The sequence below is a fragment of the Silurus aristotelis genome, assembly GCF_946808225.1.
Source record: "Silurus aristotelis genome assembly, chromosome: 13".
NCBI lineage: Eukaryota > Metazoa > Chordata > Actinopteri > Siluriformes > Siluridae > Silurus > Silurus aristotelis.
The window spans coordinates 21,922,715-21,937,448 of record NC_139586.1 but is presented as its reverse complement, the minus strand read 5'-3'; the positions used below and the strand labels follow the sequence as shown (position 1 = coordinate 21,937,448).

General features: G+C 41.1%; 1 protein-coding gene across 3 annotated transcripts in view; it reads right to left on the bottom strand.

Annotated features, from left to right (window-relative positions):
• Window positions 1-13,258, bottom strand: part of rubcn (rubicon autophagy regulator) — a 16,338-nt gene extending 3,080 nt beyond the window's left edge. The window contains exons 1-18 of one of the 3 annotated variants that reach the window (XM_083559104.1): window positions 13,062-13,258; window positions 10,658-10,811; window positions 9,883-9,966; window positions 9,634-9,787; window positions 9,139-9,245; window positions 6,644-6,785; window positions 6,176-6,562; window positions 4,958-5,047; window positions 4,621-4,742; window positions 4,264-4,456; window positions 4,050-4,154; window positions 2,642-2,702; window positions 1,905-2,037; window positions 1,454-1,599; window positions 876-940; window positions 555-793; window positions 320-381; window positions 69-222 (exon numbers count right to left, since the gene is read on the bottom strand). In XM_083559104.1, coding sequence (XP_083415230.1) covers window positions 69-222; window positions 320-381; window positions 555-793; window positions 876-940; window positions 1,454-1,599; window positions 1,905-2,037; window positions 2,642-2,702; window positions 4,050-4,154; window positions 4,264-4,456; window positions 4,621-4,742; window positions 4,958-5,047; window positions 6,176-6,562; window positions 6,644-6,785; window positions 9,139-9,245; window positions 9,634-9,787; window positions 9,883-9,966; window positions 10,658-10,811; window positions 13,062-13,099 — 2,436 coding nt within the window. In that variant the 5' untranslated portion in view covers window positions 13,100-13,258. The remainder of the gene's footprint in view (window positions 1-68; window positions 223-319; window positions 382-554; window positions 794-875; window positions 941-1,453; window positions 1,600-1,904; window positions 2,038-2,641; window positions 2,703-4,049; window positions 4,155-4,263; window positions 4,457-4,620; window positions 4,743-4,957; window positions 5,048-6,175; window positions 6,563-6,643; window positions 6,786-9,138; window positions 9,246-9,633; window positions 9,788-9,882; window positions 9,967-10,657; window positions 10,812-13,061) is intronic. The other 2 variants (XM_083559103.1, XM_083559105.1) reach the window with 2 other exon arrangements.
• Between the last annotated feature and the right edge of the window lie 1,476 nt (window positions 13,259-14,734).

Sequence of the window (14,734 nt, the reverse complement as noted above, 5' to 3'; positions counted from 1 at the left end):
CACACGTTTGCATGTTTTGTTTTTTTTTTACACAGAAATTACATATGAATTTTCCAATTGTCTCTTACCATACAGGAAGTGACATGCTCGGATCCCACCCGAACCAAGTCCCGCAGTTTGGGTGCGAGGCCACCAGAGCGCACAGCTGACAGATCATTCAGTGAGAACAGGTGGAGGTCTTCAGTCAGGTGTGCAGAAACTGAGTCAAAGTGCTGTAGGGGTCTGAGAGTGGATACACACACAAAACATAATTAAGTATAAACATACGTACACACAAATCACGCATAAGCATACTGTGTATAAGATCATTAAGTTGTACCCTTTGGCCAGGCGGCAGGTTTTAAAGAGGTTCTTCAAGTGGTACAGCTGCAGCCTCAACACCTGTATACACATACACACACGCAATTTTTGATCAGTTTATGCCATAAATAAAACTAAAGAAAATAATAAAACCATTAATGAGCAGATCTACATTAATAATAATATTATAATAATAATAATAATAATAATAATAATAATAATAATAATAATAATAAGGCAGTTCTTCATCTTACCCTAACAGCCTCCAAGCTCTTCACCTTCTTGTACAAGCCGCTGTTGATGTCGTTGAGGTTGAACAAAGGATCCTGGGCAATTTTTCCCAGCAGGTCTCGGGCAAAGTTACTGACATAATATTTCCCGAAATCCCATTTAGTCAGGACCCGCCCAGGCACCACAGCAACTGCGTTATCATGGCAACACTGACAAAAATAGCGGCCTAGGTACTCGCAGTAACGCATCCTTTTGATGTAATCTACAACACATACATATCGGCTGTTATAAGGTATGTGATGAAAACGGGTTATGACAGGTTATGAAGTCCAGCAGAATGTCACCTGGGTCAACACGAGTTCCACACCCTGCACACCTGTAATTCTGCTTCATCACCAACACTTTCCTCCTGAACACACACACACACACACACACACACACACACACACACACACACACACACACACACACACACACACACACACACACACACGCGAAAAAAAATAGATACAATAGCAGCTACAAATAAAGTATTAAAATCAGCACTTAACATCCAATTATTTTTATTATTTTCAAAATTGTATATTAATACTAAAAACACCCAAACTATGGATGACCCCAAACACATCTCCAGGTTATATAAGAGCTATTATTTGTTTAGAAAATGAGTGATTGAATGCTGCATCAGATGACCTAGCCTCCATAACCACCCAAACTAAATCCGGTTGAGATAGATAGGAATGAGTTGGATTGGAGAGAGAAGGAAAAGCAGCCAACAAGCACTCAACACCTCTGGGAACTCTTTCAGGATTGTTGGAAAAGGATTCTAGGTGAATACTTGAGGCTGACTGAGAGAATGCTAAACTCAGGACCTGAGCTACCAATTCCCTGTTTAATGTGCTCTACATTTAAAGTGTCTTACTTGTGTGCATGATGGACGTTAAAGATGATCTGAGGCCTGGGTGGTGCCCACTCCAGATTCCCCCTCACACGAATTCGCAGTTTGTACACGTCAGCGTGTTCACCGTCATCCGGAGAGATTGGCACAGAGTCAGGCATCGGCAGTAGCTACAAAGACATGTGTGCAACACACACACACACACACACACACACACACACACACACACACACACACACACACACACACACACACTATTTATTCACACTTGTTAAGGTACAATTCTATCTTGCTGACTCATGTCCTAAAGTAATAAGATCTGGTCAGATGAGAATGGCAGTAATGGAAGCCATGCTTAAGGTAGTTCCACAAAAATACCTGTATGTTTGTGTGTGTGTGTGTGTGTGTGTGTGTGTGTGTGTGTGTGTGTGTGTGTGTGTGTGTGTGTGTGTGTGTGTGTGTTCGGTGTGCATACCTTCTGAGGAGCATCGTGTTCAGGGACAAGCCACTCAAGTTCAGAGGCAGCAGGAAGCTGCAGACCCTCAAACTGACGCAGCAGCCCCATTGCAACTGATTCAGCACTATTCGACTGCAACAGCCACTGAGACCTAAACACATGTTTAAACTCTTTACAGCAATTGGCTGATTTATGTGCATCATAGAGTGGGCTAGATCAAATTTGATGTATTTTCTGATCTGATGTACAGACATGCATGGCACACGCTGTGCATTAAAACGCGGGTCATGACGTTATGCACGTCCCCATCACACATCTGACATCAGAACTCCAAAAGAGAAGTTTTTGAAGTGCCTGTTAGTGTGTGGATATCTGTACAGGATCAGTATGGAATGAGTGGGGGATCAACAGGGAATCAGGACAGTTGCAGGACAAGGAGTTGTTCAGTGTGAGATTTGTTTGGGATCAACGTGGAGTTGTTTACTAATGTGGGAAAGAGCGGGACATTAGTTTAGGATTAGCAGGAGTTCAGTATGGGATTGGCTTGGGGTCAGTAGAGTGTGGGATTAGTATGATAATTGTTTAGGATCAGTATGGGCAACTACTCTGGATTATCTTGGGAACAGTAAACTTACCTCTATGTGATTAGTTTGGGATCAGTATAAGACTATTTAATCTGCCAATCTGTCTTTTTCCATGTTAGTCAACAAAACAGACAAATAGGTGTGTGTTTGTGTGTGCATAGGTTAACTCACACAGACTCAGAGCTGATAAAGGACCTGCTGCTCATGGTTGTACTCTGTTTAACATCTGAATCTATAACACGGATAATAAAAACACAACAGTAATTACATTAATTCAAACTATAACAACAACAATGGTTCATAATAACAACAATACCATTTCACTACACCCTAGAATGTTGTAAAAACAACTTTAAACACAACCTGATGATGTGTTTTAGGGCTGAAATGATTCCTCGAGTAATTCGAATACAATTTAACTACACACGAAGCATCAGGAAGATGTTGCAGAACAAAAAATAAAATGGAGGAACAAGGAAAAAACAACGAGGGATGAGTGAGATTCATATGGAAGCCCGTTTTCCGACACAAAAGTTTATTTCTCGCAATTCCGCCTTTTTTCCCCCAATCGGTCAGATTCGCTCTCTTTGTAGTGCCAGTAAGCTTAACACATTGAAAATGAAATAGGCTCCAATCAGTAGAAGCATGTGGCATCAAACTAAACCCCAGATACCTGGAGAGAACTCGCGTCTCACAATCAGGTCCGGAGGAGCTGAGACACATGAAGCAGAGGAGCCTCGTTCATACACCTGCAGCTTCAAACTCCAGACCGACAGCATGGTTACCGGTGGATGCACCAGAGATTTTTAAGAGAAATAAAGTCAAAATTGCGAGAAATAACCTCGTCATTGGAAGAACAGTCGTAATTAGGCACACTTTTTTATGTGGCAGAAACGGGCAAAAGCAGCAGTTTTAACTTAAGTAATTAATTCAATTCAGTTTTATTTGTATAGCACTTTCAACAATGGACATTGTCCCAAAGCAGCTTGACAGACATAAAAGTGGTTATAAAAGGGTTATAAAATAAATGTATATGTTAGTGCCTATACGTTTATCCCTAAAGATTGAGTCATTGGTGCTGGTGGCAAGGAAAATCTCCCTGGTTTAGTAAGAGGAAGAAACCTTGAGAGGAACCAGATTCAGAAGGGAACCCTTCCTTATCTGGGGGGTACCAAATATTCATTCATTATATTTCCATATTGGAGCTTAAACGCAAACTGCAGTACAAGGCATTGTAGTGACTGGTCAGATAAATTGCAGTCCAAATCCATCCTCTTGAGTTGTTCTTCATGGATATAACTTCATGGATATTTAGGCTGTTCATGTGAAACCATCTTCAGCTTTAGAGTGGTTTCCAAATAAAGATTTTTTTATTTAAATTAATCAGCTTGCATATATTAGCTGGTTAAATCATGGGATATATATATATCACTGACTATACAATTCACTGGATTGAGAAAGATAATATGGCTCGATCATTGAAAGGTATCAGTATCAGACAAATGTACCCTCACTGTTGCCTATACAAACGCAATAAACCATACACCCTAATACCCTTACACAGTACACTGAATCCTACCTCTAAGCACAGGATCCTCCACATCATCAGATGATCCAGAGTCAGAGTTAAGCACAGAATCCCTGGAACTCTGCACAGATCCACCACTCTCTGTGGATGGAAGAGCTGAGAACACAAACACACACAGACACCCACACATTAAAAAGAGTCCAAAAAAAAAAAAAAAAAAAAAAAAAAAAAAAGGAGGCTGATTTGGTATTGAAGTCAGTCTCACTGGGGTTGGTGGAGCTGGATGTTTGCATACGGCTGCGGCGGATCTGCTGTCTGCGCAGACGGATCTTCTGTTTCAGCTGCTGGATCTCACTGTCGCTGTCTCCATCCTCGTCTGCCTCCTCTGCCCTCATCTTACATTTCATCAGCTCGATGGCAGCAATCAGCGATTCAGAGATGCTGAAATGTGCGTTCTCCTGCGAAGGGAATTGAGACACAGCCAAGTGAGACATGCAATGAAATAAGATGCACAGAAAACTTGTCAAGGAAGCGAGACACACTCAAGTGAGAGATACATAGTCGAGTAAGACCTAAAGTTTGAAAAGACATGTCAATAAGACTGAAGCAGACATGCACACACCTTCTCTAGATCTGCACAGCTGCCAAAGTCCTGCTCTGACAGGTAGCTGATCAGACTTTGACCCTCTGATGGTTTCCGGAACAATCCATCAGAATGCCACCCGCTACCATACTGAAGACCTCCTACAGATAAAACAAACACAACACCACATTCACTATAGAGACCATACAATGTCCAAACACCAGACTGCCTTGAGTTATATTTCTCTAAGGTGAATTCGTACGTACAAAAATCTGTTTTAGTGCCCTTTGTAGTCAGCGAGACTGTGTGTGTGTGTGTGTGTGTGTGTGTGTGTGGTATTGTGCGTGTATGAGATTATTACATACTGTACACTCACCGGCCTCCATGTAAAGAGAACTATGACTGCTGTCACTGCTGTGAGGGGAGAAAGGCCCAAAACTCACACTCTGCTCGTCTACAACCGTCTCTGGAAGAAAAAATTAAAAAACACGCACACAAAAAAAATCAAATAAAACCAAATTAAACATCTGGGTCAGTTGGCATGATGGAGATGTTTTCAAGGACAAGACATGAAAAACAAAAGCACAATAATCGATAAAATAAATGAGATTGAATCACAGACCTCCATTTATTACTAGAACTGATGCAAAACGACCTGGAACCTGAAGGCCATCATCAGGTTATTTATTATTTATTTATTTATTTTTATTTATATATATATATATATATATATATATATATATATATATATAAAGGTGCATTAAAACTGCAATAAAAACTACAGGTTACTGCATAATAAATATAATATTAAGGCTCTAAGATATGGAGATCTGAGATTTTAGACATGTTTTATACAGACAGGCAGGTGGGATTCGATTGTGTCTCATAATAATAATAAGAATAACAAAAGATGAAATAGACAAATTAAAATCAGTCAACAAATACAATGAATTTATTTTTGAATGACAGCAGGCCACAGCCAACCAGAACGAATGCGAGTGGGGGAAAAAAAAAGGTGTAGAGAAACTTGTGGAGGAATGTAGGGATGAAAAGAATAATGCAGCACCAGTGCACTGCCAACCTTCAGCAGGATCCTCTATAATAATGGTGATTTTCCTCTGGTTCCCTCCTTCACACACACAGGGAGAGAGAAAGGGAGAGAAAACAAGATAGACAAAAGAGATAATAAGAGGTAAAGTGAGGGTGTGACCAGTAGGGAGGGGGCAGTTGGTGCTGATTAGGAGCAGTATTACAGTTACGTTCTATTGGAATGCTGTAAAAACTACACACAATCAACTTCACTTAATCAGGAATCAGTGGAGGAGAGTTCAACACCTCTGATCGAAAATTTGTTTAAAAAAAGAGAGACAGTGCTTGGTGTTTATTTTCCTAGAAGCAAAAAGAAAGTTAAATACTGCCTGAGAGAAATATAAGACTTAGAGTCAATTCCAAGCTTAGACTCAGAGAAACTATGCTCTATCTCAAAGGCGCTGTAGTCCAGATGACCCCTACACACACACACACACACACACACACACACACACACACACACACACACACACACACACACACACACAAGTTCGCTCATTCTTACCTTGTTTGTGCTTCTGCATGACCCCTGTATCAGACAGTGACCTTGCATGACCCCTGAAGCTTCGTCTCTTTCCCCTTTCCATATCTGAGAAAGAGCTGCGTCTTTGGGAACGGGCTGGAGCTTCTGGAGCATCACACCTGACCTGAACATGCTCGTTGTTTTGGGTTGAGCTGCTGGAACCTCTGCGGCTTCGCCTACCCAGGTTCCCTATGGCTAGATACTCGGGGCCGTCATTACCATCACAGTCCCCAACCTCAGAAGGGGCGGGGTTAGCAGTATGGGTGGAGTTGGTCTGTGCATTCTGGGTCGTCGCTGGGTCCAGGTTGCTTTCGTTGGTGCTCAAACAAGCCCACGGAACCCCCGAGCCACAATCACACCCAGATGCATCTGCAATACATGCGTATATACATATAAACACATTTATAATTGTATATTAGATTATAATGTAAAATGTAAAGTGAGTTGTACCTGAATTCCTCTCAGAATACACAGTGTGTGCACCGTCTCTGAACGAGCCAGATGGAGTGTGTGTGCATGTGGAAGCTCCAGGCAACACATGCTGCTGGGTGGTGAGCAGGTCCACAGGAACGCACTCCTTCAAATGGGAAAGCTGCAGAATATACACAATTGTGTATACGCTATTATATAAAAAGACACACACTGTCTGCTACAATCCCCAGAATACCCATAATGCACTGGTGGGTGTGTATAGACTAGAGGCCAATCGATTCATCAGTTTTGCAGATAAATCGATAGTTTGTTGAAACGTTCAGCAAAAATCCTTACCGGTAGTTTTTCCGGGTTGCATTATGCAGCATGGGAGAGGCCTCTAGAGGCGAATTACTTATACACAAAGTGCTGCTTATTTGTCTAGCTGTTTATTAAGCATCTATTCATTTTGGATGTAACTTTTTTATTTATTCGAAGTGTTTCTCAATAAACATTGAGGAAAATTTAATGATTTCTCTTTTTTTCCATTTTGGATGTAACTATTTATTTGAAGTGTTCCTCAATAAAGTTTTTTATTTTCCTCAATGTTTAATCAAATAATTAATTTAAGATACATGGAAATGAATTTTAAAACAGCACATGACAATCTCACTTCCAAGCATGCGTGCTACATTTCCTGTCAGAAGCTGATGTCTGATCTTACTTGTGTGATGGGAGAATTTGTGTTAAAATGCTGAGAGCCTGTAATCTGCATGTAACTGGGCCAGGGGCGTAGATTACGTGGGGGACATGTCGACCGCACTTTTTATAAAAAGTAAATTCGGCCCCCTCATTTTTTATTAGAGAGTGTGTGTGTGTTCACGACATGAGGTTTTAATGGAGCAATGTATACAAATGCAGAGTGATTTAAAATCCAAAGAGACAAGATAGTCGATACATGACGTTCACGTATCCATGGCAATCAATCACTCACTTGTCACGTCATCACGTTGTCACGCGCACCAGTACTGTAGCTCGAGTCGCATCCGCGGTCCCGCGCGCGACCCAACATTCGGTTGCGATGAGCTCAAAGCTGCAAAAACCGCCTCACTCCTTTTGTTTTGTTTTGTTTTTTTTTACAAAAAAAGTCACGCAGTGTAAGTTGGCATATGGCATCCGAATTGTGTTGCACAATGTTTAGTAGCTCTGCCTGTTGTTTTTGTTGAATAATTAGCAAGTTTTAAAGGATTATAAGGAAAAATAGCTGCTTAGACAAACGTTCACTTTTTTTCTGTGTATTTTCCTTAAACTCTTTTATAACGTCTTTTGTTTTAACAAGCGTGTTATCAAAACCCTTCAAATAAGAATAAAGATAATGTTGAAGTGAGATTTTACAGCATGTTTAACTGCTAATTCTACATAATATCAAGTATGTGTCACGTTATGTACAGGGAGAGACGAGGACGACGAATAGTAACATTAAAGATGTAATTTTAATAATAAGGAGCAGGTAAATCACACATACATACAAAGTAGTAAAGACGATAACCGACAATAAGTGAAGACAATGGTGATGAGTATAAAGAGAGTCCGGGTGAACAGACAGGTGAAGACGGGAAACAAACATGGTGGATGACGGGGTGCAAAGGATGATGGGTAATGTAGTCCGGTGAATGAGGGTAGATGACAGGGGGAACGTTACAGTATGCTGATAGGAACTGATCTTTATTTTATGGGGTGCTCTTTCATTATTGCACTAATTTTACGTTTTGGCAGTTTTAAGTAGCTTTATGTATTGAGATATATGTTCGCTTTAACACTGCGTAAAAAGCTACTACTTTTAAACAAACCAGCCAGGAAGCTTAAAAGAAGTGACACTAAATGTTTATTTCATCTCATTGTATAATTGATATCGGGTCTTGACATGTTTGTCAGTTGAGTTCAATACATATTTTCTTTCAATAGTTTGTTTTTGAATTACTTGTTTTATTCCTGAAACATGGACTATACAATAGAACAAAATAAAGTATTATTTGAATGTGCAGGTATCCATTACTGTGTGCCATGTACTGTGCATACACAATTTGAAATATGTAAACAATATACTCTTAGTACCATTATAAGGACATTTTTGTACTTTATACTCAAAAAGGTACACATTACTACCTTAGAGTACCAATGTGTACCTTAATGTACAAGTATAAATTTTTGGGGTAAATAAGGTACAAAGATGTCCTTTTAAGGTACTGTCCCAGTGGTAAGCTGTTGTATTTCTTTCTTTCTTTCTGTTTTATAATCATATATAATCATAAAGCATATAAAGCAAAAAAAAAATATGATTACAAATAAAACCTGTTGATTACGCAAGGGTTAACTGAAAAAAGAAATAAAAAAAAATTAAAAAACACAGGTAACACTAGACATTTCGTCCCCCCCATTTTTTAAATGATGGCTACGCCCCTGAACTGGGCTGGTGATTTGTCCCCTGCCTGTGTAGGAACTATAGCAATTAGACAAAAGGCATGAAAACTCACGCGGGTAGTGTTGATGAGGGCGAGCAGTCGTGCATCATTCTTCTCCACTGCCTCCAAACATTGAAACATGGCTGCCACGTGTAGATCACTCAGAAGAAACGCTTCGTCTACAGTAAGGTAAAAACACATCTTCAAAGCTGTCCATTTAAAAAATCCATTCTCCAAGGTAGAAAGTGGAGTGTGTGTGTGTGTGTGTGTGTGTGAGGTGTGAGAGGGAATGGGAGAGTGAGTGTACCTGTATAGTACTTGCGGGTAGTGTTATGGTGTGTGTGTACCTGTATAGTACTTGCGAGTAGTGTCGTGTGTGTGTGTGTGTGTCTGCGTACCTGTATAGTACTTGCGGGTAGTGTCACGTGCGTGTGTGTGTGTGTGTGTGTGTGTGCGTGCGTACCTGTATAGTACTTGCGGGTAGTGTTACAGTGTGTGCGTGCGTGTACCTGTATAGGACTTGCTGGTAGTGTTACAGTGTCTGTGTGTATGTGTGTGTGTGTGTACCTGTATAGTACTTGCGGGTAGTGCTGCGTTGTGTGATCAGGGGTTTTAGTTGCATAGAAAGTGTGTGACTTTGCAGGCTGTGAAGGAGCCAACGTTCGGCCTTATCACTCTCTCCCTGAACACTGCTGCTCAACACCGGCTCCATCTGACTGAACTACACAAAGACACACAGACACATTGTTTTCATAGTGTTAAAGTATTAATGTTTTTGTGTGTGTGTGTGTGTGTGTGTGTGTGTGTGTGTTTTACCGGTTCTACATGAGGAGCAAGATTGGGACTGATGGACCGCAGACACCACACAAAGCGCCAGTAATCCTTCTGCTTATAGTACACCTGCATAGAGAAAGGTAGTAAGAAAGACAGGCAGTAAGAAAGAATAAAGAGAGAGAGAGAGAGAGAGAGAGAGAGAGAGAGAGAGAAATACCACACGTATAGTCTGAGAGGATAGGGGGGTTACATGTGTGATAGTCTGAGAGGATAGGGGGGTTACATGTGTGATAGTCTGAGAGGATAGGGGGGTTACATGTGTGATAGTGTGAGAGGGTGGGGGGTTACATGTGTGATTACATGTGTGATAGTGTGAGAGGGTGGGGGGTAACATGTGTGATAGTATAAGAGGGTGGGTGGGTTACATGTGTGATAGTCTGAGAGGGTGGAAGGGTTACATGTGCGATAGTCTGAGAGGAGGGGGGGTTACATGTGCGATAGTCTGAGGGGGTGGAAGGGTTACATGTGTGATAGTCTGAGAGGATGGGGGGTTACATGTGTGATAGTGTAAGAGGGTGGGGGCTACTTGTGTGATGGTGTGAGAGGGTGGGGGGCTGCATGTGTGATGGTGTGAGAGGGTGGGGGGTTGCATGTGTGATGGTGTGAGAGGGTGGGGGGCTGCATGTGTGATGGTGTGGGGAGTTAACTGTGTGATAGTGTGGAGGGTTACATGTGTGATAGTGTGGGGGGTGGGGGGGTTAGCTGTGTGATAGTGTGAGAGGGTGGGGGGTAACATGTGCTGGGATCATGTTCATACCTGTTCATGTTTGAGGCCATGACTCAGGATGTTGGTCATGTCTTTGTGCAGTCGCTGCAGTCCTCCATAACGAGACCAAACATTGGGGTTATTTGTGGATAAAAGACCTTCGACGGTCGTCTTCAAGTTCAACAGGAGCTTCCAGTGTTCACGCCTGTAAGGAGGGAGGACGCAGGTATGAACCAGCATTCACGCTACTCAGTAGAGTAGTGTTATCATGAAAAATACAGTGACCTAATGTCAGACATAAAGGACAATAGGATCTTTCATGTGATGTGTCATCTGACTATCAAACCATAAACCTAAACACTTTGCAGAAGTACATGATTTTCACACACCTCTGTCTCACTCTCTACACTTTCATTTGTCTGTCTAAAGAAAGTCAATAAAAACACACAAGGCATAAAAACTACTTTTTACAACTAATCGAATTGTTTATTTAATTTTTTCCACTGCTGCTCCAAACATTCCTGAACGTGACCGAGTGATCATGTGACGTGATTTTCATGTGTCACGTGTCACACTGATAGTGAGAGCGAGAGAGACATGCAACCCACACACCCCAAACACGCCTCATTCTACAGAAGAGTGAAAGAAACACTCCCTGTCCTACTAGGAGAAGATAAACACTGCTGTACATTAGCAGCACTATATGCCTCGGCCTGCCACATTATTAGGAACAGTGAGTGATCTGTCTGGTGAATCCTTACTGCTGTTAGCATTGTTCTTCTTTATTAGTATTGTTCTTCCTTATGCATAGAATATTTGAAGGAAAACACCTTGAGATTGTTCTTAATTTATGTAAATTGTTTGCATTGCTTATTTGTTTGCATAATGTTATTTTGAATGCTTTGGCAGTACAAATGCCCATTTATTTGTCATGCCAGTAAATCTAAAAACTGATGAACCAAACTATGCTACCACTTCTAGGCCCCTGAGCAAGGCCCTTAACCCCACAGCTGCACAGCTGTGTGAATTAAAAAAAAAAAAAGTGTCTCTGTATAAGGGCATCTGCCATTAAATGCAAACGTTAAACTGTGAGAGAAAGTGTGTGTGAAAGAGAAGTCACTCATGAGACCTAAATACAATAATATATTGTTCAGTGCTTACAGCATTGTGGTAATGGTGTGTGTGCGCCCGTGTGTAAAACTGTAAAGACACACAGCTGTTGTTTCAGATGGCAGAATGTGAAATACAGAAGAACAGTACAGTACTACTGAAAAGTGGTGGACAATAAGGAAGTAAATGTAATTCCCTACTGTTCTCGAGGTAGCTTCTTTCACATATATGTACTTTACTGAAGTATTTCCAATTGGGGAGACTTGAACTTCACTACATTTCAATGACAAATATCATACGTTTTACTCAACTACATTTTGCGAAATCAGTCGTTCCTTTTTATTTATGAGTGGATAAAAACTTAACTGGTCAAACACACGGCATTCCACCAATCAGTGTTTTGATTGCTGCTTGGTGGTCTCACTTATCACCAACATACAATTCAGCATCAGTTCAACAGCAAGCAGAACATTTAGAGAGAAAAAACAATGGAAGAAACTCCAGACTCGAACTCGCCACAACATCCATGGTCTTATTCGCATGAATTGTTTGTTTGTAAGTTGTTGAAAAGAAGAATTTGGGCTCATGATAATCGTAATAGATATCAATCATTGTTCGTCTCATTCATATTATTCTATTAATAGATTGGTGTGCTGAGAGTAACATTGCAGTCTTTTCACAAACTGAATTGATTTAGTGAAGAGTCTTGTGACAGAAATGATAATAGGAACATTATAGCCATAATAAATCATAGTACTTTGGATACTTAAGTACATTTGAAGGCAAAAACTCAAGGGAAAGTTTAAAGGGAGCACTTTTACTTTTACTGGAGTAATATTTTACAGACTGTATCTCTACTTTAACTCCAGTAGATGCCTTGTGTACTTTGTCGACCACTGCTGCCCCCCCACACCATTTCTGACAAACAACTCACCATCAAGTGTGTGTGTGTGTGTGTGTGTGTGTGTGTTAAACTGAATTTAATTCGTTTAATTAATTTGTATTTATATTTGGTTAGTGATTACATTAAAATCAGTGGAATGTCAAATTAAATCGAATTTGGTGAATTGATTTGAATTTAATTTTGTGAACTGATTGTGGCAGCAGCTGCAGAATGACACTTAGCTCAGAATGCTAATCACTTACTAAACGGCTACACGCACACACACACACACACACACACGTTAGCTAAGTCGGCTAGTTTTAATTCACTTGAGTTCTCTCTGAATGTGGGCACCGAACTGCAGTAACCGGAAGTGCCCTGCACGGACCTGTCCGGCTTGAGGTTCGTGCCGCAGCAGTATTTGTGTTTCAGTCCGATTCCACAGAGCCGTGCTGCATTTACCTTTTCTCCACACTGTCCGCCTCTAAACACATCTCCATCCTGAAGTCTCCGGGAGTTTCTTATCCGGGCATTTTGAGCAAAAGGAAATATAAGTTACTCTTTTAAACCTACACAACTGTCACTGCTCGAGAGCCAAAAACATTGTTCCGGACACACGCCTTACTGCACTGCGCATGCGCACTATCTACTCACCCTTATTGACACCAGTTTTCATGCGAGCTCCGCCTCCTGCACGATGATTGGCTGGGGCTTCATGGGCTTCGCTCACGCGCTGTTTGTGTTTCCTCTGAGCGCGTGAGATTACGACAGGTCAAAACCAGCACATCACACATCCCTGACCCAGGGAACCAGGGTACAAACAGCACATCACACAACCCTGAACCAGGGACCAGGAGACAAACCAGCACATCACACAACCCTTAACCAGGGACCAGGGGACAAACAGCACATCACAAAACATTGAACCAGGGACCAGTGGACAAACAGCACATCACACAACCCTGAACCAGGGACCAAGGGACAAACAGCACATCACAAAACACTGAACCAGGGACCAGGGGACAAACAGCACATCACACAACCCTGTGGTAAATTGTGATTTGGTCTTTCATGCTATATGAAAGAATATAATGAAACATTTACACATAAAAAAAAAAAAATATATATATATATATATATATATATATATATATATATATATATATATATATATATATATATATATATATATATATGTTTTTAATATTTTATTATTATTTTAATATATAATTTTAAACTCAATAAAAATAGAATTGAAATGTCAATTATGCTAATATTAAGAGGGCCTCACACTTTCTCTTATCACATATTCCTTTGATGTGTGTGTGTGTGTGTGTGTGTGTGTGTATGTAATGTCAATACAATGTGAGTACAGTATTTGTGACTTCCTGTCTGGGGTAACTGTTTGATAGTATTGGTACTATAGAAAGGAATGTGGGCCCTAGATCCTACTTCTACTTATTCTTTCGGCTGCTCCCATTAGGGGGCGCCACAGCGGATAATCCGTCCCCATACCCCCCTTTCCTCTACATCTGCCTCTTTCAAACCAACTACCTACATGTCTTCCTTCACCACATCCATAAACCTCCTCCTTGCCCTTTCCTCTTTTCCTCCTTCCTGATCGCTCCATCCTCAGCATTCTCCTACCAATATACCTCTTTCACTTTGTCACCAAAATGTGCTACATGTGCTGTCCCTCTAACAAACTCGTTTCTAATCCTGTCCATCCTCATCACCTCCAATAAAAATCTCAACATCTTCAGCTCTGCTACCTCCAGCTCCACCTCCTGTCTTTTACTCAATGCCACTGTCTCTAATCCATACAACATCGCAGGTCTCACCACAGTCCTATAAACTTTCCCTTTCACTCTCGCAAATACTCTTCTTTACCCACTCCACCCTGCCTGGACACTTTTCTTCACTTCTCTAACACACTCTCCATTACTTTGCACTGTTGACCCCAGGTACCTGAACTCCTCCACCTTCTCCACCTCTTCTCCTTGCAACCACACCACTCCACTTCCCTCCCTCTCATTCACACACATGTACTCTGTTTTACTCCTACTGACTTTCATTCCCCTTCTCTCCGGCGCATACCTCCACCCCTCCAGGCTCTTCTCAACCTGCTCCCTACT